The sequence below is a fragment of the Cucurbita pepo genome, chromosome 20 (assembly GCF_057944985.1).
Source record: "Cucurbita pepo subsp. pepo isolate OVF chromosome 20, ASM5794498v1, whole genome shotgun sequence".
Taxonomy (NCBI): domain Eukaryota; kingdom Viridiplantae; phylum Streptophyta; class Magnoliopsida; order Cucurbitales; family Cucurbitaceae; genus Cucurbita; species Cucurbita pepo.
Genome location: NC_141817.1, coordinates 2,935,042 through 2,958,639, shown reverse-complemented (window position 1 = coordinate 2,958,639; position 23,598 = coordinate 2,935,042). Strand labels below are relative to the sequence as shown.

General features: G+C 32.5%; 5 protein-coding genes, 6 non-coding genes and 1 pseudogene across 13 annotated transcripts; 9 read left to right on the top strand and 3 right to left on the bottom strand.

Moving 5' to 3' along the window:
- Window positions 1-12: 12 nt before the first annotated feature.
- Window positions 13-208, bottom strand: LOC111783748 (U2 spliceosomal RNA). Its single transcript, XR_002813429.2, has one exon. It is a non-coding gene; the product is annotated as a U2 spliceosomal RNA (small nuclear RNA).
- A 2,965-nt stretch (window positions 209-3,173) lies between these two features.
- Window positions 3,174-3,793, top strand: AGL29 (AGAMOUS-like 29). The gene has a single exon (XM_023663344.2). The coding sequence runs from the start codon at window positions 3,174-3,176 to the stop codon at window positions 3,705-3,707; it is 534 nt and encodes a 177-aa protein (XP_023519112.2). The 3' UTR covers window positions 3,708-3,793.
- Window positions 3,794-6,076: 2,283 nt separating this feature from the next.
- On the top strand, window positions 6,077-6,503 carry LOC147786382 (uncharacterized). Its single transcript, XM_087120355.1, has one exon. The coding sequence runs from the start codon at window positions 6,120-6,122 to the stop codon at window positions 6,375-6,377; it is 258 nt and encodes an 85-aa protein (XP_086976481.1). The 5' UTR covers window positions 6,077-6,119; the 3' UTR covers window positions 6,378-6,503.
- Window positions 6,504-9,046: 2,543 nt separating this feature from the next.
- Window positions 9,047-10,728, top strand: LOC111782568 (3-oxoacyl-[acyl-carrier-protein] synthase I, chloroplastic pseudogene; annotated as a pseudogene). The gene is made up of 3 exons (XR_015414722.1): window positions 9,047-9,505; window positions 9,919-10,515; window positions 10,585-10,728. The product of XR_015414722.1 is annotated as a 3-oxoacyl-[acyl-carrier-protein] synthase I, chloroplastic pseudogene (transcript).
- A 6-nt stretch (window positions 10,729-10,734) lies between these two features.
- Window positions 10,735-12,086, top strand: LOC111782569 (3-oxoacyl-[acyl-carrier-protein] synthase I, chloroplastic-like). Its single transcript, XM_087120697.1, has 3 exons — window positions 10,735-10,877; window positions 11,722-11,788; window positions 11,877-12,086. The coding sequence occupies exons 1-3, from the start codon at window positions 10,746-10,748 to the stop codon at window positions 11,942-11,944; spliced, it is 267 nt and encodes an 88-aa protein (XP_086976823.1). The 5' UTR covers window positions 10,735-10,745; the 3' UTR covers window positions 11,945-12,086.
- Window positions 12,087-13,802: 1,716 nt separating this feature from the next.
- On the top strand, window positions 13,803-17,718 carry LOC111782571 (3-oxoacyl-[acyl-carrier-protein] synthase I, chloroplastic-like). Its single transcript, XM_023663343.2, has 7 exons — window positions 13,803-14,376; window positions 15,310-15,741; window positions 16,310-16,483; window positions 16,561-16,674; window positions 16,780-16,881; window positions 17,375-17,441; window positions 17,525-17,718. Exons 1-7 carry the CDS (start codon window positions 13,918-13,920, stop codon window positions 17,590-17,592), a joined length of 1,416 nt encoding a protein of 471 aa, XP_023519111.2. The 5' UTR covers window positions 13,803-13,917; the 3' UTR covers window positions 17,593-17,718.
- Window positions 17,719-18,218: 500 nt separating this feature from the next.
- LOC111782567 (3-oxoacyl-[acyl-carrier-protein] synthase I, chloroplastic) lies at window positions 18,219-21,973 on the top strand. Of its 2 annotated transcripts, XM_023663340.2 has the most exons (6): window positions 18,219-18,719; window positions 19,440-20,045; window positions 20,286-20,399; window positions 20,482-20,583; window positions 21,514-21,580; window positions 21,693-21,973. In XM_023663340.2, exons 1-6 carry the CDS (start codon window positions 18,261-18,263, stop codon window positions 21,758-21,760), a joined length of 1,416 nt encoding a protein of 471 aa, XP_023519108.2. In that variant the 5' UTR covers window positions 18,219-18,260; the 3' UTR covers window positions 21,761-21,973. The 2 variants fall into 2 exon arrangements, with proteins under 2 accessions (XP_023519108.2, XP_086976549.1); XM_087120423.1 differs by lacking the exon at window positions 21,693-21,973 and having other exon boundaries at window positions 21,514-21,686.
- Window positions 21,974-22,039: 66 nt separating this feature from the next.
- On the top strand, window positions 22,040-22,112 carry TRNAR-ACG (transfer RNA arginine (anticodon ACG)). Its single transcript has one exon. It is a non-coding gene; the product is annotated as a tRNA-Arg (tRNA).
- A 79-nt stretch (window positions 22,113-22,191) lies between these two features.
- Window positions 22,192-22,264, top strand: TRNAR-ACG (transfer RNA arginine (anticodon ACG)). The gene has a single exon. It is a non-coding gene; the product is annotated as a tRNA-Arg (tRNA).
- An 81-nt stretch (window positions 22,265-22,345) lies between these two features.
- TRNAR-ACG (transfer RNA arginine (anticodon ACG)) lies at window positions 22,346-22,422 on the top strand. Its single transcript has one exon. It is a non-coding gene; the product is annotated as a tRNA-Arg (tRNA).
- Window positions 22,423-22,794: 372 nt separating this feature from the next.
- TRNAR-ACG (transfer RNA arginine (anticodon ACG)) lies at window positions 22,795-22,867 on the bottom strand. The gene has a single exon. It is a non-coding gene; the product is annotated as a tRNA-Arg (tRNA).
- Window positions 22,868-22,945: 78 nt separating this feature from the next.
- On the bottom strand, window positions 22,946-23,018 carry TRNAR-ACG (transfer RNA arginine (anticodon ACG)). The gene has a single exon. It is a non-coding gene; the product is annotated as a tRNA-Arg (tRNA).
- Window positions 23,019-23,598: the final 580 nt, after the last annotated feature.

The window sequence follows — 23,598 nt, the reverse complement described above, 5'->3', positions numbered from 1 at the left end:
AACTAAGAATTAGAGGGGTGCGCCAGGCCCGAGCTGTAGTGCAACGCTTAGGCGACGCTCGAGGACCCCAGTAGCAAGCTACTGATTTGGGCCCTCCCCCATAAAAAATTAATTTAATATCATGTGGGCCGATGGCCCACGTATCAGATATTAAACTGATAAGAACAGATACTACACTTGATCTTAGCCAAAAGGCCGAGAAAGGTATGATTAATAATGAGAGTGCGTGCCCCATTTATACCCAATGCCTTGTCCTCGATTTTGGAGTTAAACGATGTGGGACAAAATGCTTCCCTCATTCTCACGGCAAATTCTATTCCCCCGCCTTCATCAAGATTTTCTCGCCTCTTTTTGTTCAATCCCATTCTAATGATTATTGAAGTGTATTTTAACCATTAATTTAATTTATATTTTGTTGAATATTGGCAATGAACTTTAAATTTAATTATAATTTTTCAATTAAACTACCATTATGTTTAATTTAAATCTTCAAAATTTACACTATCTCTGATTTCTCCTTCGTTGACATCAATTTTCGTTTCTAAGACTAGTGTTACAGTCATACTCATTCAAGTCGTGTTGCATATGGTCACGTATTTGATGTTCGAATGATACTTATCCATAACATATTGACTATAGTTGCAACCTGTTCCACACCTATTTTACTAGCATTCATGTTTGCTAGTTCTTTATTATTTATAATACTACAATCTAGGACTTAATGATGGCTTGCCAAAACTATGTTTATACTTTCGAAAGCTAAAAGGCCTTAAAATGTATTATAGAAGATGTGATTAATTGACAATTCTTCCTACTTGATTACAATCTATCAATGTCGTTATTGTTACCCATTGCTTGTTAGCTTGTAACATTGCTATCTCAAAATGATTTTTCGAATATTTTTTTGTGGCTCTGTTCTCTAAAACTTTTTTTTTAATGCAGGAGTGAAGGCTTGAACATACGTTGTTGGTGCCAACAGAGACCCAAATTTAGTTTGTTGGCTTACTCGAAAGTAAGAGTAAGTGTTGCACAATCACATTGTGAGGCTCGATAAGGGGACAACTAACATCTAAATTTTCAAGATTAGATAATGATGATAATGGTGCAAGTGAAGTAGTGGTAAAAAAAGTTTTTCATTTTTTTTAAAGTATTTTCTATAGTTGAAATCAATCCCTATAATTAGTGAGTATTTTCTATAGTTGACACTTAGTTTTTCATTCTTAAAAACAAAGTTGCTTGATAATTAATTATGTTTTAAAATAAATATTTGAAAATACAGGTAAAATGAAATATTTTTTATTCTCTCTCTAATAAATATATCTCTAAATTTCTTTCCCTGTGACTTTTCTTTATTTTTCTAAAATATATTTTATTCTCAGTAAAGAGTTTCTCTTTCTATTTAATTGCTTTTTCTCTAAAATATAACTAATATTCTAAATCTAAAAATCTCCTAAATTTTTATGTAAATATTTGTCTTTCGTGTGTTTAAATTTACTATTATATAATGATCAAAAAAACAATTTTCTTTTATATATTTTTCTCTCTAAATCTCTATTCACTCTTTATTATTATTTTTTAATTGAAAAAAAAAATAAATAAAACGAATATTATTATAAATTTACAGCCAAACAAATGTAAAATACCAGTTAATTAGTATTGCTATAAAATGGGAATCTAATGCGAGAATCAGTTGGAAGTTATTTTATTTCCCTCTTGGAAAAATTCATCCACATGTGTGAATTCTACCAACCAAATTTGTCAATGTTCCATAAACATAACTAATAAATAAATAAAATGTTTAAATACTATTTTATTTTATATTTTAATATACTCTTTCAACCATCTCTACTTTTAACTTTTATTCTATTAATTTTGTATATTCATTTGGTTATATAAGTCGGAACTCTAGTTGACTTTCTAGTCCATTTTGGCTCAACTTTGTCTCACTCTAGACCAAAACGCTTCATTTTATTTACATCATCTTAATTCTAAACAACATGACCTAACATCAGTGTTAGATGATGAGAGGTCAATGGTAACTGATTGGATGATGAGGTCAGAAAGTCCCACTTTGGCTAAGGTAAGGAATAATTATGGATTTATAATCAAAGAATACTCTCTCTTGGTACGAGGCCTTTTGGAAAACTTTTTGGGGAAGCCTAAAGCAAAGCCATGTGAGAGCTTATGCTGAAAGTAGATAATATCATACTATTGTAAAGAGTCGTGTTATTCAAGCGTAGCATAATGGCCACACGAAGAACAGCAGTTCTGATTCCTAAAAGCACCAACTTCCACATCAAGCTGACGGCCCACCCCTTAGCTAGGCAAATGGCTTGGGAGGCCCATTTCGAGAATCAAAAGATTTAGACTCCCCCACTCTTATCCTTCGCAATGCCGCTTGCTTTGACACCTGAATGATCGGAACTTGACCCAGAGACCATCGCACCATTTACATTGCCTCTGTGAAGGCGTAGCTCCTCGCGTCGGTGGACTTATTGGTTTGGTCGGGCTCGTTATTGCCGCTACATGAATTTATCAATCTTCTTCCTCGTTTGGTCTCTGCTCTACTACGTTTTGACTTCTTCATGGTTTTAATCGGATAGGAAGATTCAAAATTTGAAATAGATCGGTAAAATTTTAAAAATTAGAACAAAAAAATAAATTAGTAAGTAAATAAAATTCAATAAGACATACTAATTCTATGGCAATCATCTATTTTCATTTCGATTTCATGTATATAAACAACCATAAGAAGAAGAAAAAGAGAGAATTATTTCAGAGACATCTTCCAGAGATAGAAGAGAGAGATATTTCTTACCAGTGATATTATTTTCAGTCCATGATGTAAGAGAAATTATATTCAATCAGAGATGAAAGAGATATATTTCTTGCGAGTGAAATCGAATTCTGAAATTTCAGAGACATTAACCTCCTTGAACATAATCGGAATCTCGAATTTCCAACAACCAGACAAATTTAGAAAGAGATTTAAAAGCTTTCCATGTTAGCAAACAAAATGAACAAAATAATATGTATAAAACAGACACTAAAATCCGATATTAGAAACATTGAAGAAAACACCTCTGATTTTCGATCGGAATCACAGATCTCCTCAGAAATCAATCTCTGATCGGTTAATTTTTTCAGTGGAAAGACTATAAAGTACGTTATCAATGGGGAGGCGAAAAATCGAGATGAAGATGGTGAAGGATAGAGGCTCCAGACAAGTTACCTTCTCCAAGCGCCGAAACGGTCTCTTCAAGAAAGCGAACGATCTCGCTACTCTGTGCGGTTTAGAGATCGCTATTATCGTCTTCTCTCCTGGCGGCAAGGCGTTCTCATTCGGCAATCCAAACGTCGAGGACGTCGTCGATCGATACCTAAATCGCAAATCGGAGCCGATTCCGCCAGCGAGCGAAGGAATGTTCGAGAAGGAGAATGAGGAACTTATCGATCTGGTTAAACAATTACAATTGGAGAAGAAGAAGGGAGAGATGCTGGAGAAGGAAATGAAATCGAGAGGAGAATCAATCAAAATCGAGGATCTGGATTTGGACGAGCTTTTGAAATTGAAGGAATCGTTGGAAAGGCTGCGACAGAATGTGAGAATGAAAGAGAGCGAGTTGGAGGCGTCGTCTTCGTTGCTGCTGCTTGCTAATGAACCAGTCGTGGAGGCGGATGCGTCCGCTTCCAAAACCTCAATTTGAGAATTTTCCGTGCATTTTTTTAATTTTATTTTGAACATTTTAATATGTTTCATGATTTTAATTTAGGAAAAAAAAAAAGAAAGAAATAAAACATCTAAAATCAAGAATTATATGTAAATATGATTTGAATTATTCTTCAAATATAAATTACAATCAAATCAACTTGAATATTATATTAATTATATTAAAAATACCCAAAAATATTATATGGTAATTGTAATAGAAAGGTTAATATTCAAAAAGGAAGAAAAAAATGCATATTACATATATTTTGTTATAATTAATTTGGTTAAAAATAAAATTAAAAAATTTGATTTTGTATTTTTTTAAAAAAATTAATTTTCTTGTCTAATTTAGTAAGGTTTTTATCAATTGTTTTTACCACACTTTACAAAAATGTTATTTTCGTCGTTCTTTTTATTTTTTAATCCATTTTTACCATTTTTATCCATGTCTATTTTGGTATATATATCTTTAAAATGTGATTATTTTAATTGCGTCGTTTTATTTTTCATCTCATTTTTATCATAAAATTCAATACAAAAATTATCCTCGAATGATTTTTTTTTTTTTTTTTAAATGTAGCCTTGATTTTGTATTAAAATATATTTTTATTTCTTCTGATTTTTAGTTATTTAAAAAATTAGTCTTCATTTGATAATCAATTAAAATTGTTTTTTTTTTATTGTAGTTTTATTTTCAGATTTTGTTAAAACAAATTAAAAAAGTATGCAATGATTTTAATTTTTGTTTGCTTTTTAATATATATACATATAAAACAAAAAATCCTAAGTTTTACTTCTTTTTTCCCTTTCTAATATAACATAATTGGAAAGTTTTTAAATGTTTTTTTATTGACGTCAATCAAAAGATAAATAACTAAATAAATATCCTAAAGTTAAAATTTCAAATCTCATAATAATATTTATATTAACAATTAAAACATTACAAAAATATTATAAACAATATCCTTAAATAATTTAAAAAATATACATAATTATTACCAAATATCTAGTGTATTTCAAAAGAGAAAACACTAAATTATTAAATAATTTTACATTTTTAATTTTATAACAATTAAATTAAAGTATACCATAATTGAGTTCATATATTCTAAAATAATTAAAAATTTAACCTTTAAATTTTTTTTTATACAAATATGAACTAATAAATTATTTAACGATTAAACATGCTTATAAATCTAACTAGTTACACAATCGAAAAATTAATATTGATAGATATTTTTATTATAGATGTAGAATTAAAATACTAAATTATTACGTATAAAAATTTACATATTAAATTATCACAAAATTAAATAGAATAAACTTAGATGAGTAAGGTTGTTATTTTATAAAAAGGTAAAATCAACTTTATTCTTTTCAATTTAAATACTTCTTTCAGTCATTTTATTCTTTGACATTTTTTTTAGTCATTTTAAATAAAACTTTCAACCAAACGATTCTTTCAGATGTTTTGTACCCACTCACATAATTTATAGAATTTTTTTTAGAAGTCATCCGAAAGATTGATCCGAACTAAACACAATTAACTATAAAGTATTTAGGATTGAACTAAATAATAATAATAATAATAATAATAATAATAATAATAATAAACAATTTATTAATATAAAATGGTAGTTTTATTTAGTTTAAAAGTTTATTAACGATCATATCATATAAGACTAAAGCTAAAAAGATTTGGTTCTCTTCTGGTTTTAATTTTTAAGTGCGGAATATATTCTCCCACACGTTTTCTTTGCTGTCAACCGGTCTTTTCCTATTCAAATTCTAGAGGCTAACAAGAATCCAAATTCAAGGATCCATATTTAAAACTCTAAAGTAACCACCCCCTCTCTACAACCCTCCCTACACTTTATTTTTCTTTTCCACGTGTTCGAGTTAAAGTTCAGATTCAATACTAGATGGTCCTGTCATCTCCAACATTAATCTAAAGTGTCAAACAAATTGTGTACTTTGTTCGAGTCTCGATTAAGGAGAGGCTATTCGAGAACTTCATAAGCCTCAAGGGAGGCTTATAGTGTACTTTGTTTGAGGGGAGGATGGTTGAGGATTATCGGGAGTGAGTCCCACCTTGATTAATCTAGTGGAAGATCATAGGCTTACAAGTGGGGAATATTATCTCTATTGGCATGAGGCTTTTGGAGGAAGCTCTAACCCTTTTAATAACATTTTATAAAATTTTTGAATTTTGAGTTTCTTCTAATTGAAAAAATGAAAAGAAAATTGTAGCGATATCAAATTACGGAAAAGCCCTCCATCGAACACCAAATTTTCGATTCCCATGCCACCGATCATTTATAAACAGAAACCGTTACAGAGCTCTGCACACACCAGAGACCGTTACAGAGCTCTTTCTCCCAAGTTTGTTCTTGTGAAGAGTATCTGGATGGACGAAGAAGTGGGTGCGAAGAGAAGCAAGGGGCATGGGAGTAGCGCTACGATGTGGGCGATTTTCAAGCGATCGCTGAGGAGAGAGTCGCGCAAAATGAAGCTATTGGGGTCGGCATTCAAGTGGAAGAGACTGACGAATTTGCAGATTTCATTTATGGATAATTTGCTTTTCAAGATTGTGTCTATGTTGGAAGGTGTAGTTCTTGTTGCTACACTCTGTTTCTTCTTTCTCTGCTTTGGATGTCACTTTTGAACTTAGATTCCGCTTATTTCTCTCTTTTTCCCCTGTTTTCTGTAATTATTTGTCGATATTTCTGTTTGTTTCTTATTCTTCAATGATCTGTAAGAATTTGGGTTATGGGGGTTAGTTCGGGTTGGGTTTGTGTAGCTCTGTAAAACTCTAGATGAATGAACATTTTGAGCTTCATCTTTGTTGGGATTTGGTTTCTCTCCGTAGATGGAGGTAGAAGTGTCCGATATTTAGTAAATTATCGTATATATCGTATATGATATTTTATTATAAGTTAAATATTTAGATATTATATTTTCATTTATTTATTATTGTGTTAGTAACTTTGTAATTTGTTTTATTATAAAGAGATAACTTTCACACTTATTCTCGTAAGTTACTCATTAAGTAAGCATTCTCATAATTGTATAGATAACTTTTATCGATTAAACAAACATTGTTAAGAAGAAATGGTCAACATTATTTATTTGCCTAGTTTAAGTTGAGTAAAACTAGATATAAAAAATAGTGACTAGAAAATTTAAAGATATTTTTAGATAGAATAAGTGGCAAATCAATTCACCCCTAATGATAAATTAATAAATTTTAGATGGTGAATAAATCGAGTAGCCAATCAATTTCTTTACCATTATTATTATTATTATTATTATTATTATTATTATTATTATTATTATTATTTTGCTATTTTAGTGTGAAAAAAATAATAATATCACTAACAATTAATTAATTGTTATTAGTAGTTTGAAACTCTCATTTATACTATTAATGGCATAAATTAAAAAATTTCAATTTATTTTGTAATGGATGCCATTTGAATTAAGTTTTGTTTATGATGTTTGGAAAAAAAATCTATGAAAAAGAAGTATTTAGAAAGTTTTTTTTAACCATTTTATTATATTATTTAATTTAAAATAATTAAATGATCACTAGTCTAAAATAATTTTAAGTAATTAAAATTTAATTTAAATTTCAAATAGGTACTTACAAATACTAGAATCATGTTTAGATGCTTAATTATAACCAAAAAAATTATATAGATAAGTTTTGATGCTTAATTTTGTTAACACTCTCGATACGAGATTTCACAACCATTTTATTATATTGTTCACTTTAGCCTATTATATATCGTCGTCACCTTTACGGTTTTAAAATATGTATATTAAGGAGAAGTTTTCACACTCTTATAAAAGAATGTTTTGTTTCCCTCTCAACCTATGTGGGATCTCAAATCTACCCTTCTTGAGGCCAACGTCTTTATTGGCACTCCGCCCCAATGACAGGCTCTTATACCATTTGTAACAAACCAAGTTCACCGCTAACAGATATTGTTTCCTTTAGTTTGTTACTATCGTTGTCAACCTTCAAATTTAAAATACATATGTTAAAGAGAGGTTTCACACCCAAATAGAAATGTTTTATTCCCTCCTCAAACTAAATAGGGTTGGATTATAAGATCCCACTTAACCTTTAAAAATAAATTTACAAATTTATACAGACTAAAATATCCATGAGCCCTTCATAAATCATCTCCCTATTTTGTGTTCCATTTTTCATATTTTTTTCTTGTTCTTTATTTCATATATTTTTAATTTCTGTATGAGCCTAACACGAATTAACTCTCTTAATCACTTTTTTCTAGAAAAAGTGAATTCATAACTATAGTTCGTCTAAAAGCCAATAAATAAATAAATAAATAAAAACTTTTATTAAAGGAGTTTTCGGAAGAAAAAGAAAAATAAAAAAGAAGACAAAATAAATAAGTAATTAAATATTTAATTACCACTTTATAGACTTTTATTCAAAATAAATTCAACTAAATGTCCATTAATATTTTTAATACATTATAAAAGTTTCCTTTATGTCAAAAGTAATAAATTATGTGTCCAAAATGCTTAAGATATGAGTCTCTCATAACTAGAATAAATAAAAGTGTCATTTATTTATTTTTAATATATCATTAAATATTTATTTTAATTTTTTATGATTATATATAATTTCAAAATTTTATGGCAATACGAAACAAGTTAAATATATTTATCTTTTTAAGATAATTGTAATAGACATAACAAATTTAAAATATGGAAAACAATTAATTTAGTAAAAAATAACACCTTTCAAAATTTATCGAATAAAACTCTAAACCCTCATCTAAAATACTTCATAATTAAGCGAATAAAACTCATTAATATCCTTATGTAATTTTTTCGAAATAAATCTGTAAAATTATAGATATTCATATTTTAAAAGTTGTCCAGGGAAGATATTTGGATCTTTTTTTTTTATCGAAATATATCTATATATTTATATATATTATAGAGGATGACAATATTAAGCCTTTTAACGGTCTTCAATTCTACATATATGCATGATTTTAATTCTCATCATTCCAAAATTATTTATTTATTTATTTATTCACGCCCCACTAGTTCTCATTAAGAGAATTTTCCCATCTTTTCATATATATTTAAAATATATCAATTTCAAAGATTTTTTTTAATAGATAACTTTTATTTTTAAATATAATTTTTAATAAAAATATAAAATATCTTAGTAAATACAATAATATATTATATGCAAAAGTATAAATAAATAAAGTTGCGAAACTCATATTTGTGGCTTTCCTCTCCTTTCTATTGCATTCTCGAAATCGTCATTTTCCAGCACCGAGCACCATGCAGGCCATTCATTCCCCCACGCTCAACCCCTCTCCATTGGGCCCATTTCGCACCCGCAACCGCACACCCTTCCTCGTTGGCGCTGCTTCTAAATCCAGGCGACGAGTCTCTGTGGTCGCTGCATCCGCGGCTTCCACTGTCGGTGCGCCCAAGCGGGAGAAGGACCCTAAGAAGCGTGTGGTGATTACTGGAATGGGGCTTGTCTCTGTGTTCGGCAACGACGTGGATGCTTACTATGACAGGCTGCTTTGTGGTGAGAGCGGTATTACTCTCATCGATCGCTTCGATGCTTCCGAATTCCCTACACGCTTCGGTGGACAGATCAGGGGATTCTGTTCGGAGGGCTACGTTAACGCCAAGAATGATAAGAGGCTTGACAATTGCTTTCGCTATTGCATTGTTGCTGGCAAGAGGGCGCTTGAGGATGCTGACCTCCGTGGATATCAACGCTCTAAGGTGTTGAGATATATTATTTATGGAATATATTTTATATATTATATCTTAATATTCTTTCTCAATTTATAATATATTTTATTTTATTTTCAATATTTTTTTTGTTAGTAGGTATTAGTTGCTGGCTTGTATTCTATTGAAATGATATCGATATCAATGAGATTACACAGTTTCTCAATTTTATTTCTATTTCTATTTTTCATTCTTAACCTAATGTCATTTCCTTTTGCTTCTTCTGTTTTGGTCACGGTTTTGCTAAAATAAAATTAATTGTTATTTATTATAAATTTAGTTTTAATCTTTTCAAATTAGGATAAATTAATAATGAATGAATTGATCAAAATTAGTGTTAAAAATTAATTAGTTATAGTTATTGAAAGTGAATTTATTAATAAGATTCTAATCTTTTAGTACAGATCAACAGAGAGCGGGCTGGTGTGGTTGTTGGAACATCGATGGGTGGTCTTACAGCCTTATCCGATGGTGTTCAAACTTTGTTAGAGAGAGGTCAAAGGAAGATAACCCCATTTTTTGTTCCTTATAGCATTACAAATATGGGGTCTGCCTTACTTGCTACCGATATTGGTTTCATGGGTCCCGTTTATTGTATATCCGCTGCTTGTGCCACCTCTAATTATTGCTTCTATGCTGCTGCCAATCACATCCGTCGAGGACAGGCTGATGTAGTGCTTGCTGGTGGATATGAAGCTGCTATCGTACCTATTGGACTGGGGAGTTTTGTTGCTTTATCTCAAAGAAATGATGATCCTAAAACTGCTTCTAGGCCGTGGGACAAAGATCGTGATGGCTTAGTTGTGGGAGAAGGGGCCGGCATATTGGTAATGGAGAGTTTGGAGCATGCAATGAAACGAGGTGCACCAATTGTTGGCGAATACTTGGGCGGGGCTATTAATTGTGATGCTTATCACATATCCAATCCAAGAGGTGATGGGCTTTGTGTGTCTTCGTGCATCTTGAGCTGTCTTGAAGATGCTGGCGTATCGGCTGAGGAGGTTGCTCACAATTCCATGTTTTTGTTATGTTTCTTGGTGAACAGGTTTAATGGTTGTTTTGATTTACAGGTTAACTATATTAATGCACATGCAACATCCACCATTGCCGGTGACTTAGCTGAGATTAATGCCATTAAGAAGGTGTTTAAGAATACATCAGAGCTCAAAATGAATGCTACTAAGGCAATCTCTCTTCTTTCTCCCTACTCACCATATCCTCTAGTTTGCTAATGCTTCATCTGGTTGCCATTACTTTTCAGTCTATGATAGGGCACGGTCTTGGTGCTGCTGGAGGTTTGGAAGCCATTGCCACTTTGAAAGCAATTCAAAAAGGATGGTTGCATCCTTCCATCAATCAATTTGTATGTATCCCTTTTCATTTTAAATTCAGATTCTGCATGGGATGAATCGATATTCGCTTACGCCATGACCGCGTAACCTGCTTGTTGCTACTAAGAGTGAAAATTATTGTCCCCACAAAAAGTTTTTAAAGATATTTTATTCTCACTCACGTGCTTCGTAAGAAAATTTCTAACAAATCATCTAACATAAAATTGCTTCAAGCAAAACACAATTATTTGGAGGCAGTAACTTCAATTCTTTTAAGTTTTTCTCAACTTTCTTATCCTAAGATCACTCTCATCTAGATATAGTTTCAGTTTATTTATGTACCTTTTTTTACTTAAGTGTCACATGTTCACTAGCTTTTACATTGGTTTTTTCCTAAATCACATCCTACTAGGAGAGACCATATAAAGAAAAGACAGGTCAATGAATTAAGACTACATTCGGATGAGAGTTATCCTATGATTATGACGATTACAAAATGTTTACAACAATTTGAAGTTACTACAGTTACCAACAATGTGTAACTTTCTTTTCGGTGGCTTAGTCATTGAAGCAATTCTATGTGAGTAAATACAACACATGGTAAAAAGACTTGTTGGTTTGTCCGATAGTTTTTACTCTTAGAAGTAGTTCAAGACAAGAAGGTAAGTAATTGGTCATACAGTGCCACCGGAGAAAATAGTGGCCATCAAATGTCAAATCCATATTCTATGTCCTAATCCAAATTCCGAGACGTTATAAACGTAGAGCGATTAGAATTATTTGGGAGTCTCACGTTCATTTCGAACTTGTTTGCTTCATTAAGATGTCATCGCAAGAATATGAACAATATATACTATTTTTTCCATTTGAGTGTAGAACCCGGAGCCTTCAGTTGATTTAGACACAGTGGCAAACATAAAGCAACAACACGAGGTGAATGTTGGTAAGTTGGCTAAGCACGAGGGATTATAAGTTGAGTAAAATCCAGAATACCAGTTTAGTAATCAAATTCTGTAATTCTGTGTTTTCAGCTATCTCAAATTCATTCGGATTTGGAGGACATAACTCAGTCGTGGCATTCACCGCATTCAAAGCATAAACCATGTTTCCATAAAAAAATGTTATAATAATGAATAAGCTTCTTCTTTCAGCTACCTCCATTCATGTGTGTTTCTTAATATTATAGTTTCACTCAAATTTTTCTTTACCAAATACTTATTAATATTTATTGGAACAAAGTACTGACCAAAATAATTATTATTTTTAATTCAGTTATTAAAATAGACACTTTGATGTTGAAGAAACTAAAAATAGAATTATAAAATTTAAATTGTAAAAAGGTTAGAATTTTAGCCTTAAAAAAGAAAATTTGGAAATAGTACACGTGGAAATTTGGTGTTTTGTAAGTGTTTGAATAGTAACTTAATATATATTTTTTTAAAATATCCTTAATACCTTAAATTATTATTTCTACAATTAGATATGCTTGGTATTTTGTTACAAAAATATCCTTTATTTTTTTAAATTTATATTAATACCTTAAATTTTTAACAAGTTTTCCAATTTTAAAAAAATTAAAAATTAATTTTTTTTATTAAGGGTATTAATATATTTTTTTAAAATATCCTTAAAATTAAAAAAAAAAATCATTAATACTCTTAATAATTTTAAGAGTATTAATGATTTATTTATATATGAACAAAATTATATTTCTAAATTACATCATAATTTAAAAAAATACCATTAATATTCTTGATGTTGAAAAAAGTTAATTTTTTTTTTAACATTAATATACCGACAAATACTATTTATTTATATATGAAAAGTTACTCTTTGATTTTCTCTCTAACTTTTAGGTTAATAATTTCTCATTTTTCATTTTTTTAATTCAAAATTTTCATTTAAAGTTAAAGCAAAAGCAAATGAGGCAACTTTTATTGAAGGAATTTTGGAAGAAAAAAAAAAAAAACACGTATAAATGCAATTAAATATTTAATTATACTTTTATTCAAAATAAATTTAACATTAAATGACCATTAGTTTTGTAGGTTAAATTATTAAAAATACCTCCAAACTTTGTACTTTTATAGAAGTTCCAATAATACATTTATCTTCCGATAATTTTGGTTTGAAATTATTAGTATTTTATTTAAAAAATATTACTGAATTTTTAATAATGTTTTAAAAAATATCTAATGTTCTATTAATACCTTTCAAATTTTTTAAAAATTAAATTATCAATACCATTAATATAATGTTTAAAAATACCCATAAAGTTTTAAAAGTTGAAGGGTATTTTAAAAATTAAAATATCAATACCATTAATATTATCCATAAAGTTTTAAAAGTTGAAGGGTATTAATGTTACTCTTGAAAGTTCATGAATATATTTTGAAACGTAATACTAACAGTTTCATCCATAGATTAACGGTAAGAGTATTTTCGAACTTTTTAAAAAAGTTTAAAGGGCATTTTCTTGAAGTTTTGAAATTTTTTTTAAGGGTATGAATGAAAAAATTTTAGTCCTCTTCAAGATATTTTTTAAACTTTTCGAAAAATATTAATAATTTTTATCTAAAATTAATTTTTATTTGTAGAGTTTAAAGATATTATTAGAAGTACAAAATTTATGACTATTTTATTAATTTAACTAATTTTTTTAATACATAATAAAAGTGTCATTTATGTATATTTAAGATTCAATTTCCCCACTTTTATAATGGAAGTAAAAATAAATAAAAGTGTCATTTATTTACTTTTAATATATCACCAAAGATCTATCTTTAAAAAGATCTTAATATTGTACATAATTTTAAATTGCATTAAAATTTAACACGAACCTAGCGTAGCAATTAAAATATATTTATTCTTTTTGAACTCCAAGTTGAAATCCCAATACCTAAACCTTTTTGTAATAAAAATAAATTTGGGAAATAAAATATTTAAATTTTTGATATTTTGATCCACCCTACATTGATTGGACTATTTAATGTCAAGCCATCAACAAGCAAATAAGAAACTTTGATCTTTGGGTGTGACACTCAAAATTGCAATTTTCCAGCACCGAGCACCATGCAGGCCCTTCATTCCCCCACGCTCAAGCCCTCGCCATTGGACCCATTTCGCACCCGCAACCGCTCCCCCTTCCTCGTTGGCGCTGCTTCTAAATCCAGGCGACGAGTCTGTGTGGTCGCTGCATCTGCGGCTTCCACTGTCGGTGCGCCCAAGCGGGAGAAGGACCCCAAGAAGCGTGTGGTGATTACTGGAATGGGGCTTGTCTCTGTGTTCGGCAACGACGTGGATGCTTACTATGACAGGCTGCTTTGTGGTGAGAGCGGTATTACTCTCATCGATCGCTTTGACGCTTCCAAATTCCCTACACGCTTCGGTGGACAGATCAGGGGATTCTCTTCGGAGGGCTACGTTAACCCCAAGAATGATAAACGGCTTGATGATTGCTTTCGCTACTGCATTGTTGCTGGCAAGAAGGCGCTCGAGGATGCTGGCCTCCGTGGAGATCAGCTCTCTAAGGTCCTTCCTTTTGCTTCTTCTTAGTGTTTGCTTTGTTAGAAATCACGACTCTCCACAATCGTATAATATTGTCCACTTTAAGTATAAGCTCTCCTTGTTTTGAAATTCCCAAGAGGCAGCTCTCATGGGTTTCTTTTGGGATTCTCAAAAAACCTCATTACAATGAAGATAGTATTATTCGATTATAAACCCATGAAGGCCTCATTCCATTTCTAATGGTCGATGTGGGACTTTCATCCTACGCTCCCCTTAATCCCTTAATCCAGGATCGACTAAGTTTATGGCATGACTCTAATACCATGTTAGACGAACACGACTCTCCATAATGTTATGATATTGTCCACTTTGAGCATAAGCTCTCGTGGGCTTCCACAAAAGGCCTCATTACAATAGAGAGAGTAATTTTTAATTATAAACCCATAATGATTCCCTAAAACAGGGGACATGAGACTTTCATCATCCAACCTGATTAAATTAAATACGATAGCTTTATACATAATTCTAATAAGTGAATTAATAAAACAATTAAAATTAATTCAAAATATCACTAAAAAAAATAATCACTAATAAATAAATAAATAATAATGAAATAATCATTTTAATTGAATATTTTATTATGATTGTAGTAAATAAGTTTGTTAATTGGTATTTTCACTTCTTTAAAATGCATTAAATAAATATTTAATTATTTAATTATTTCAATAGAATATTTAATTCATTGTAATTCATTACTATTAATTACTAATATAATTTAAATCAATTAATTATGTTTTAAAATTCTGATATATTAATATTGGATAAACTAATAAAAAATTAGTCCCAATAAATAAATAATTGATTATAAATGAATTTTTAGCAATATAATTTAACTTATGAGAATTAATTAATTATATTAATAATTTTAGTTAATAGTTAATTTAATTTTTAGTACAGATGAACAAGGCGCGTGCTGGTGTGGTTGTTGGGACAGGGATGGGTGGCCTTACAGTTTTATCCGATGGTATTCAGACTTTGTTAGAGAGAGGTCCTAGAAAGATAACCCCTTTTTTCGTTCCTTATAGCATTACAAATATGGGGTCTGCCTTACTTGCCATCGATATTGGCTTCATGGGTCCTATTTATTCTATATCCACTGCTTGTGCCACCTCTAACTATTGCTTCTATACGGCTGCCAATCACATCCGTCAAGGACAAGCTGATCTAATGCTTGCTGGTGGATCTGAAGCTGCTATCCTACCTATTGGACTGGGGGGTTTAGCTGCTTGTGGGGCTTTATCTAAGAGAAATCATGATCCTAAAACTGCTTCCAGGCCATGGGACATAGATCGTGATGGCTTTGTTGCGGGAGAAGGCGCTGGCGTACTGGTGAGCTTTTCACTTGTTTTGTCTTTTAGTGAATATCATACCATGCACTTAACTTAGCCATGTTAATAGAATCTTCAAATGTCGAACAAATAAGTTGTGAGACTCGAAAGTATAGTCAAAAGTGACTCAAGTGTCGAACAAAGAGTATACTCTGTTCGAAAACTCTAGAGAAGGAGTCGAACCTTGATTAAGGGAAGGCTGTTTGAGGGCTCCATAGACCTGAGAGGAGGCTCTATAGTATACTTTGTTTGAGAATGTTTGCTTAATCTATGGTGTGGTGAAAGTTCTCTATTTATAATCAAATAAATTACAAAGATGTAGAAATAGTAATAAATGAAAAAAACAATATATAGAGTAAAGATATTTGATTTTAATAAAATATCAAATATGATATATATGGTAAACTATAATTTAGTATTAAATATCAGAAGGATTGTTGAGGATTGTTAGGAGGGAGTCTCACGTACGCTAATTTAGGGAATGATCATAGGTTAAAAACAAAGCCAATGAGAGTTTATGCTCAAAGTGGATAATATCGTATCATTATGGAGACTCGTGACGTTGATAGGTAATGGAGAGTTTGGAGCATGCAATGAAACGAGGTGCACCAATTATTGGTGAATACTTAGGAGGGGCTATTAATTGTGATGCTTATCACATATCCGATCCAAGAGGTGATGGGCTTTGTGTGTCTTCGTGCATCTTGAGCTGTCTTGAGGATGCTGGCGTATCGCCTGAGGAGGTTGCTCAATCCCATCTTTTTATTCTGTTTCTTAGTGAATAGTGTAGTGATTTCATGTATGTTGGTTTCATTTGTAGGTTAACTATATTAATGCACATGCAACATCCACCATTGCTGGTGACTTAACTGAGATTAAAGCCATCAAGAAGGTGTTTAAGAACACATCAGAGCTCAAAATTAATGCGACCAAGGCAACGCTTCTTCTTCCTCCTCCCAACTCATCATGGTTGAAATATATTGTTGTTAAGCCATCCATTGGTTTGCTGATGCCTTTTCTGGTTGTCATTACTTTTCAGTCTATGATAGGGCATTGCCTTGGTGCTGCTGGAGGTTTGGAAGCCATTGCCACTCTAAAAGCAATTCAAAGAGGATGGTTGCATCCTTCCATTAACCAATTTGTACGTTCCCTTTCATTTTGACAATCTCGTTTCATATAATATTAGGTTAATTGCATCATTTCATCCTTTCATGACCACGTTATCTATTTGTCACTTTTAAGAGTAAAGACGGCTATCGGTAGTTCAGTCATAAGCATTTCAAATTAAGCACACGTAAATGAGGATAAAACATAATAAAAATTATTGATCTGTGGAGATAACAATCAAACATTACATTAACTGTCGAATGTAAAGCAAGACTCTTGATTAAAACTGTTTGAGTATCTACTTTTTTATCTTTACATGTTTGCACACACGAATATTGTGAATGTTACACATCATAGATGTAACGATTCTAGCCCACCGCTAACAGATATTGTGTTCTTCGGATTTTACCTTTCGGGCTTTCCCTAAAAAATTTTAAAACGTGTCTATTAGGGAGAGGTCTCCACACAGTTATAAATAATGATTTGTTCTCCTCTCTAACATGATTGTTTCCGTGATTTGAGTGTAGAACCCGGATCCTTCAGTTGATCTAGACACCGTGGCAAACATAAAGCAACAGCACGAAGTGAATGTTGGTAAGTTGACGAAGCATTGAGGATTGCCCATGCCTTGTATATTTCCAAGTTAGTAATCAAGATGGGTGATTCTTTGTTTCCAGCCATCTCAAATTCATTCGGATTTGGAGGACACAACTCGGTCGTGGCATTCACTGCATTCAAACCATAAGCCCTCTTAATCTCAAGTTGGACCACGTTTTGTTCACATTTTTCTCCAAATGTTAAAATAATGAAGAAGCTTCTTCTTTCAGCTGCCTCCATTCCCATATAAATGCAATTAAATATTTAATTAACACTATAGATATTCATTCAAAATAAATTTAACACTAAATCACAATTTTTTTTTTAATACATCATAAAACTCTCATTTATGTCACATCTAATCTTTAACACTCAAACTTTCATCACTTCCATGGTCAACTAAAAATTAATAAAAGCTTTAATATACTATTAACTAAAATTGTCCATAATTAAAATATATATATATATATATTTGTTTGTATATCTATCATTTAATTTAATATTTAAAAAATAGGAGTTGAAAAACTATCCATATTAGTAAAAAGTAGCCCTATTTATTTGATTCAAACAATTTCCCTAATATTATATTAATTTATTTAATAGATTTGAATTTTTGACATTTTAATCTTCCATTGATACTCAAGTTGATGTGTTTGCTTTAAATAATTGAATCAGAATTGATTGGATAAGTTGCTTAAATGCTAATATTATTTTGCATTGATTGGAGTATTTAATGTCAAACCATTAATATTCATATATAGTTTACGGAAAGACTTACCGAGATGGCATCCTCTCTTCTCTGTTGCATCCTCGACCATGCAGGCCGTTCATTCCCCCACGCTCAACCCCTCTCCATTGGACCCATTTCGCACCCGCAACCGCTCGCCCTTCCTCGTTGGAGCTGCTCCTAAATCCAGGCGACGAGTCTGTGTGGTCGCTGCATCTGCGGCTTCCACGGTCGGTGCGCCCAAGCGGGAGAAGGACCCTAAGAAGCGTGTGGTGGTTACTGGAATGGGGCTTGTCTCTGTGTTCGGCAACGACGTGGATGCTTACTATGACAGGCTGCTTTGTGGTGAGAGCGGTATTACTCTCATCGATCGCTTCGATGCTTCCGAATTCCCTACACGCTTCGGTGAGCAGATCCGGGGATTCTCTTCGGAGGGCTACGTTAACCCCAAGAATGATAAACGGCTTGACGATGGCTTTCGCTACTGCATTGTTGCTGGCAAGAGGGCGCTCCAGGATGCTGGCCTCCGTGGAGATCAGCGCTCTAAGGTCATTTCCTTTTGCTTCTTCTTTTGTTTGATAAAAAATAATTAAATAAATATATGATTATTTTATTATTACAATAATTCATTATAATTCTTTACTAACAATTTTAAATTAAATTTAAATTAATTAATTAATTATGATATACAAACATTGAATGAAGTAATCAAAATTAGTCTTAATAAATGATTAATTCGTTATGAATAATCATTAGCTAATTAACTATAATTATTGAAAATAAATTTTTAGCAAAATAATTTAACTAATCATAATTAATTAATTAAATATATTTGCATATTTCTAACTAATTAATTAGTAACAAATTTAATTCATTTAATCAACTTTTATCTACCTCTCTCTCTCTATATATATATATATACACACGTATACACGCTACTGATACAATATCTACTATCAAAAGGTATGAATAAATCTGAAAATATTATTATCAAGTAAACAATACAAAGTTAAGAATGAAAAATAGAATCGGGATCGAAGGTTCAATCTTTATTCATATTCACAACGTACCAATTAATATTTACAAAAGAAAATATAAATTAACTAAATCTTGAGAATAAAATATACTACTATTTAAATAATTATGAATATTTTAGATATATTTAATAACTAATATATTCTCTGATTATGAATATTTTGATTAATTCAAACTAGCAATAAGTTACATTTCCTTTTCCTCTGTCTTCTGTGGTATTATTTTTACTACAGGTTGACAAAGCGCGTGCTGGTGTGGTTGTGGGAGCGGGGATAGGTGGTCTTACAACCTTATCCGATGGTGTTCAAACTTTGTTAGAGAGACGTCAAAGGAAGATAACCCCATTTTTTGTTCCTTATAACATTACAAATATGGGGTCTGCCTTACTTGCTGCCGATATTGGGTTCATGGGTCCCGTTTATTGTATATCCGCTGCTTGTGCCACCTCTAATTATTGCTTCTATGCTGCTGCCAATCACATCCGTCGAGGACAGGCTGATGTAGTGCTTGCTGGTGGATATGAAGCTGGTATCATACCTATTGGACTGGGGAGTTTAGCCGCTTGTAGGGCTCTATCTCAGAGAAATGATGATCCTAAAACTGCTTCTAGGCCATGGGACAAAGATCGCGATGGCTTAGTTGTGGGAGAAGGGGCCGGCATATTGGTAATGGAGAGTTTGGAGCATGCAATGAAACGAGGTGCACCAATTGTTGGTGAATACTTGGGCGGGGCTATTAATTGTGATGCTTATCACATGTCCAATCCAAGAGCTGATGGAGTTTGTGTGTCTTCGTGCATATTAAGCTGTCTTGAAGATGCTGGCGTATCGCTTGAGGAGGTTGCTCACTGTTCGATGATGAAAGTCCCACATCGGCTAATTTAGAGAATGGTCAAGGATTTATAATTAAGGAATACTCTCTCCATTGGTATGAGGCGTTTTGGGGAAGCCCAAAGCAAAGTCATGAGAGCTTATGCTCAAAGTGGACATGAGAGTCGTGTTCATCTAACCATCACAATTCCATGTTTTTGTTCGGTTTCTTTGTTAGTGAATAGGTTCAAAGGGTGTTTTGATTTACAGGTTAACTATATTAATGCACATGCAACATCCACCGTTGTCGGTGACTTAGCAGAGATCAAAGGCATCAAGAAGGTGTTTAAGAACACATCAGAGCTCAAAATCAATGCGACTAAGGTAACCTCTCTTCTTCCTCCCTACCCCACCCTATGCACCAATGATTATCCACTGGTTTGTGATGCTTTTTTGTGGTTGTCAGTCTATGATAGGGCACTCCTTTGGTGCTGCTGGAGGCTTGGAAGCTATTGCCACTGTCAAAGCGATTCAAAGAGGGTGGTTGCATCCTTCCATTAATCAATTTGTACGTTCCCTTTTAACATTTTAGCATATGGTTTCATAAATTGTCGAGTTAACGGTTAAGTCTCGCATTGGTTAATTAAAAAGGGATTATATAAATGTAATTGAGGAATTTTATCTTCAAGACTATTATCCCTACGGACCAACCCGAGTTCTTTTAGCATGTTTTGTCCTCGTTGACATTCTTCCTATGAAAATTCTTGAGAGGTTATCCAACATAGAAATGATCTAAGGAAAACACGTTTAATTACTTTGGAGTTTCTATAATTGAGTCACTGAAAAGTAATGTGTAACTTTCTTTATAGGTAGTAACTTCATTTTTTAAAGCCTTTTTCAACCATTTTATCTTCACAATCATTCTCATTTGGAGGTTGTTTTAGCTCATTCATGTACCCCTCCTTTGCTTAGATATCACATGCCCACAAACTTTCGTCTTGGTAGGTCCCCGAACCAAATTCTACTAGAAGAGATACTGCTCTAATACCACTTATAACGACTCGACGTCCAAGTTCAATGGATATAATTTTTAAAACAATACCATGTATGAATACGGTGATCCAAAGATTATGATAGTCCAGAAAGGATTAAAATAATTTACTACCTAAACCAATAGGGTGCACCTTCCATTTTGATGACTCAATCATAGAAATTTCAAGATTAAGCATGTTTAGCTTTGAGTTATTTTATGTTGAGTTGTCTCTTAAAATTTTCTTTAAGCATATTAAAAAAGATTCGTGTTGGTTTGTGGGAATAACTTTTCAAAGTAAGGAGGTATTGTGGTCGGAGAATATCGAAGTTATCAAGTGCTAAATCCGAATGATAGGACATTAAGAATATAGAAAGACTCTCGTTGTGATTAAAATTGTTTGTGAGTCTACTTTATGATCTTTTACATGTTCACATAAAGAGAGCTTTGAAACTTCGTTGACTGTAGAATCTGGAGCCTTCAGTTGATTTAGACACCGTCGCAAACGTAAAGCAACAGCACGCGGTGAATGTTGGTAAGTTGGCTAAGCATGGGGGATTGTCCATGCCTTATAGATTTCCAATTTCTTTCATTAAAACCCTAACGTACCAGTTTGGTAATCAAGTTTAGTGATTTTCTGTTTCCAGCTATTTCAAATTCATTTGGGTTTGGTGGACACAACTCAGTCGTGGCATTTACTGGATTCAAACCATAAACCTGTTAATCTCACGAACGATGATGTTATGTTCACATTCTAATTAAAAATTCCATAAAAATGTTAAAATAATGAATAAGAAGTCGATCGTTTTGCCAATTTAGATTACCGTAGAAGTCTGATCGACAGGAGTAGCAGCTATGACTATTTCCTCATTTCATGGTTGTAAGAGTAATGTTATCAACTGAAAAGGATATGTCTCGTTTACAAATACATTTTTCGCAATGATGTCTGATTTATTTATAAATAATAATACGTAGATCGCGAATTTTCAATGACGACTCCGTGGCCCAATGGATAAGGCGCTGGTCTACGAAACCAGAGATTCTGGGTTCGATCCCCAGCGGAGTCGTGAAATTTTACCTTTTATTTAATTTTTTGCCAGCATAAAGAGTAAAAATCAGAGTTACTAACAAATGTGCAGTGTCGTGGACTCCGTGGCCCAATGGATAAGGCGCTGGTCTACGAAACCAGAGATTCTGGGTTCGATCCCCAGTGGAGTCGTTAATTTTTACCTTTTTATTTTAATTTTTTACTAGTACAAAGACAAAAAATCAGAGTTACTGACTCATGTACAGTGTCGAGGACTCTGTGGCCCAATGGATAAGGCGCTGGTCTACGAAACCAGAGATTCTGGGTTCGATCCCCAGCGGGCGGAGTCGTTAATCCCATTAATTAATACTTTTGCTAGAATTAATAGTAAAATATTAAGTTACTAAATTGACTCTTGTTTCGTGGACTCTCGCTCATGGGTTGGTCCATGGACTCCTTTTACATGGGCTTGGGTCCATGAACTCCTTTTTCTTAGACTCTCGCCTCACGGGCTTGGGTCCATGCACCCGTTGTTTCGTGGACTATCGATCATGGGCTTTTGTCCATGGGCTTGGTCCATTTTCCCTGGTCCATGGACCTGTTTCGTGTTCTCTCGCTTGAGGCCATGGGCTCTTGTTCTTGGGCTCTCGCCTCATGGGCTGCAGTCCATGGACTACTGTTTTTTTCTGGCAAAAAAACAATAAAAAATAGGGTATTAATGACGACTCCGCTGGGGATCGAACCCAGAATCTCTGGTTTCGTAGACCAGCGCCTTATCCATTGGGCCACGGAGTCCTTGATACTGTACATGAGTTAGTAACATTAATATCCACTTTTTATTCTGGCAAAAATTTATTAAATTGTAAAAATTAACGACTCCGCTGGGGATCGAACCCAGAATCTCTGGTTTCGTAGACCAGCGCCTTATCCATTGGGCCACGGAATCCTCGACCCTGTACATGAGTTAGTAACTCTGATTTTTTATCTTTATACTAGTAAAAAATAAAATGAAAAGGTAAAAACACACGACTCCGCCCTGGATCGAACTCAGAATCTCTGGTTTCGTAGACCAGTGCCTTATCCATTAGGCCACGGAATCCTTGTTAAAACTGTTATTTTTGTTAAAAAAACTTCAGTCGATAATTTCTGCTATATTCCGAATATAGCCACGGAGTCTCTGTGGCCCAATAGATAAGGGATAAGGTGTTGCCCACGGAACCAGAGATTCTGGGTTCAATCCCCAGAGATTCTGATATCTCTCTATTTTTTTTTCTTTTGCAAAAATTAATTCAAAAAATTCTAGTTACAAATTTAGATCTAATGATACCAAACATAATACTTTCTTATCATAGAGCAAATCAATGGATTTTTTTTCTTTTCTAATTTGTTTAGAGAAGGTAGGAGTAGCACGATAAAGAAGTTAACTCCGCCAGTAAAATTTTCAATTTAAAGGTTTAAATATTACTTCGATCGTTCTAACTCTTACTTTTATTCATATTGATCTATGTATTATTGAAATACTCATT

What these genes read in the sequence shown, in the direction of transcription:
- LOC111782571 (XM_023663343.2), top strand. Translation starts at nt 13,918, where the DNA reads ATGCAGGCCCTTCATTCCCCCACGCTCAAGCCCTCGCCATTGGACCCA. An exon ending in GAGAAGGCGCTGGCGTACTG is followed by an intron (nt 15,742 to 16,309) that starts GTGAGCTTTTCA and finishes TGACGTTGATAG; the next exon opens with GTAATGGAGAGTTTGGAGCA. An exon ending in ACAGCACGAAGTGAATGTTG is followed by an intron (nt 17,442 to 17,524) that starts GTAAGTTGACGA and finishes CTTTGTTTCCAG; the next exon opens with CCATCTCAAATTCATTCGGA.
- LOC147786382 (XM_087120355.1), top strand. Translation starts at nt 6,120, where the DNA reads ATGGACGAAGAAGTGGGTGCGAAGAGAAGCAAGGGGCATGGGAGTAGC.
- AGL29 (XM_023663344.2), top strand. Translation starts at nt 3,174, where the DNA reads ATGGGGAGGCGAAAAATCGAGATGAAGATGGTGAAGGATAGAGGCTCC.
- LOC111782567 (XM_087120423.1), top strand. Translation starts at nt 18,261, where the DNA reads ATGCAGGCCGTTCATTCCCCCACGCTCAACCCCTCTCCATTGGACCCA. An exon ending in GTGGAGATCAGCGCTCTAAG is followed by an intron (nt 18,720 to 19,439) that starts GTCATTTCCTTT and finishes TTTTTACTACAG; the next exon opens with GTTGACAAAGCGCGTGCTGG. An exon ending in TCAAAATCAATGCGACTAAG is followed by an intron (nt 20,400 to 20,481) that starts GTAACCTCTCTT and finishes TGTGGTTGTCAG; the next exon opens with TCTATGATAGGGCACTCCTT.
- LOC111782569 (XM_087120697.1), top strand. Translation starts at nt 10,746, where the DNA reads ATGCTTCATCTGGTTGCCATTACTTTTCAGTCTATGATAGGGCACGGT. An exon ending in ATCCTTCCATCAATCAATTT is followed by an intron (nt 10,878 to 11,721) that starts GTATGTATCCCT and finishes ATTTGAGTGTAG; the next exon opens with AACCCGGAGCCTTCAGTTGA. An exon ending in ACAACACGAGGTGAATGTTG is followed by an intron (nt 11,789 to 11,876) that starts GTAAGTTGGCTA and finishes CTGTGTTTTCAG; the next exon opens with CTATCTCAAATTCATTCGGA.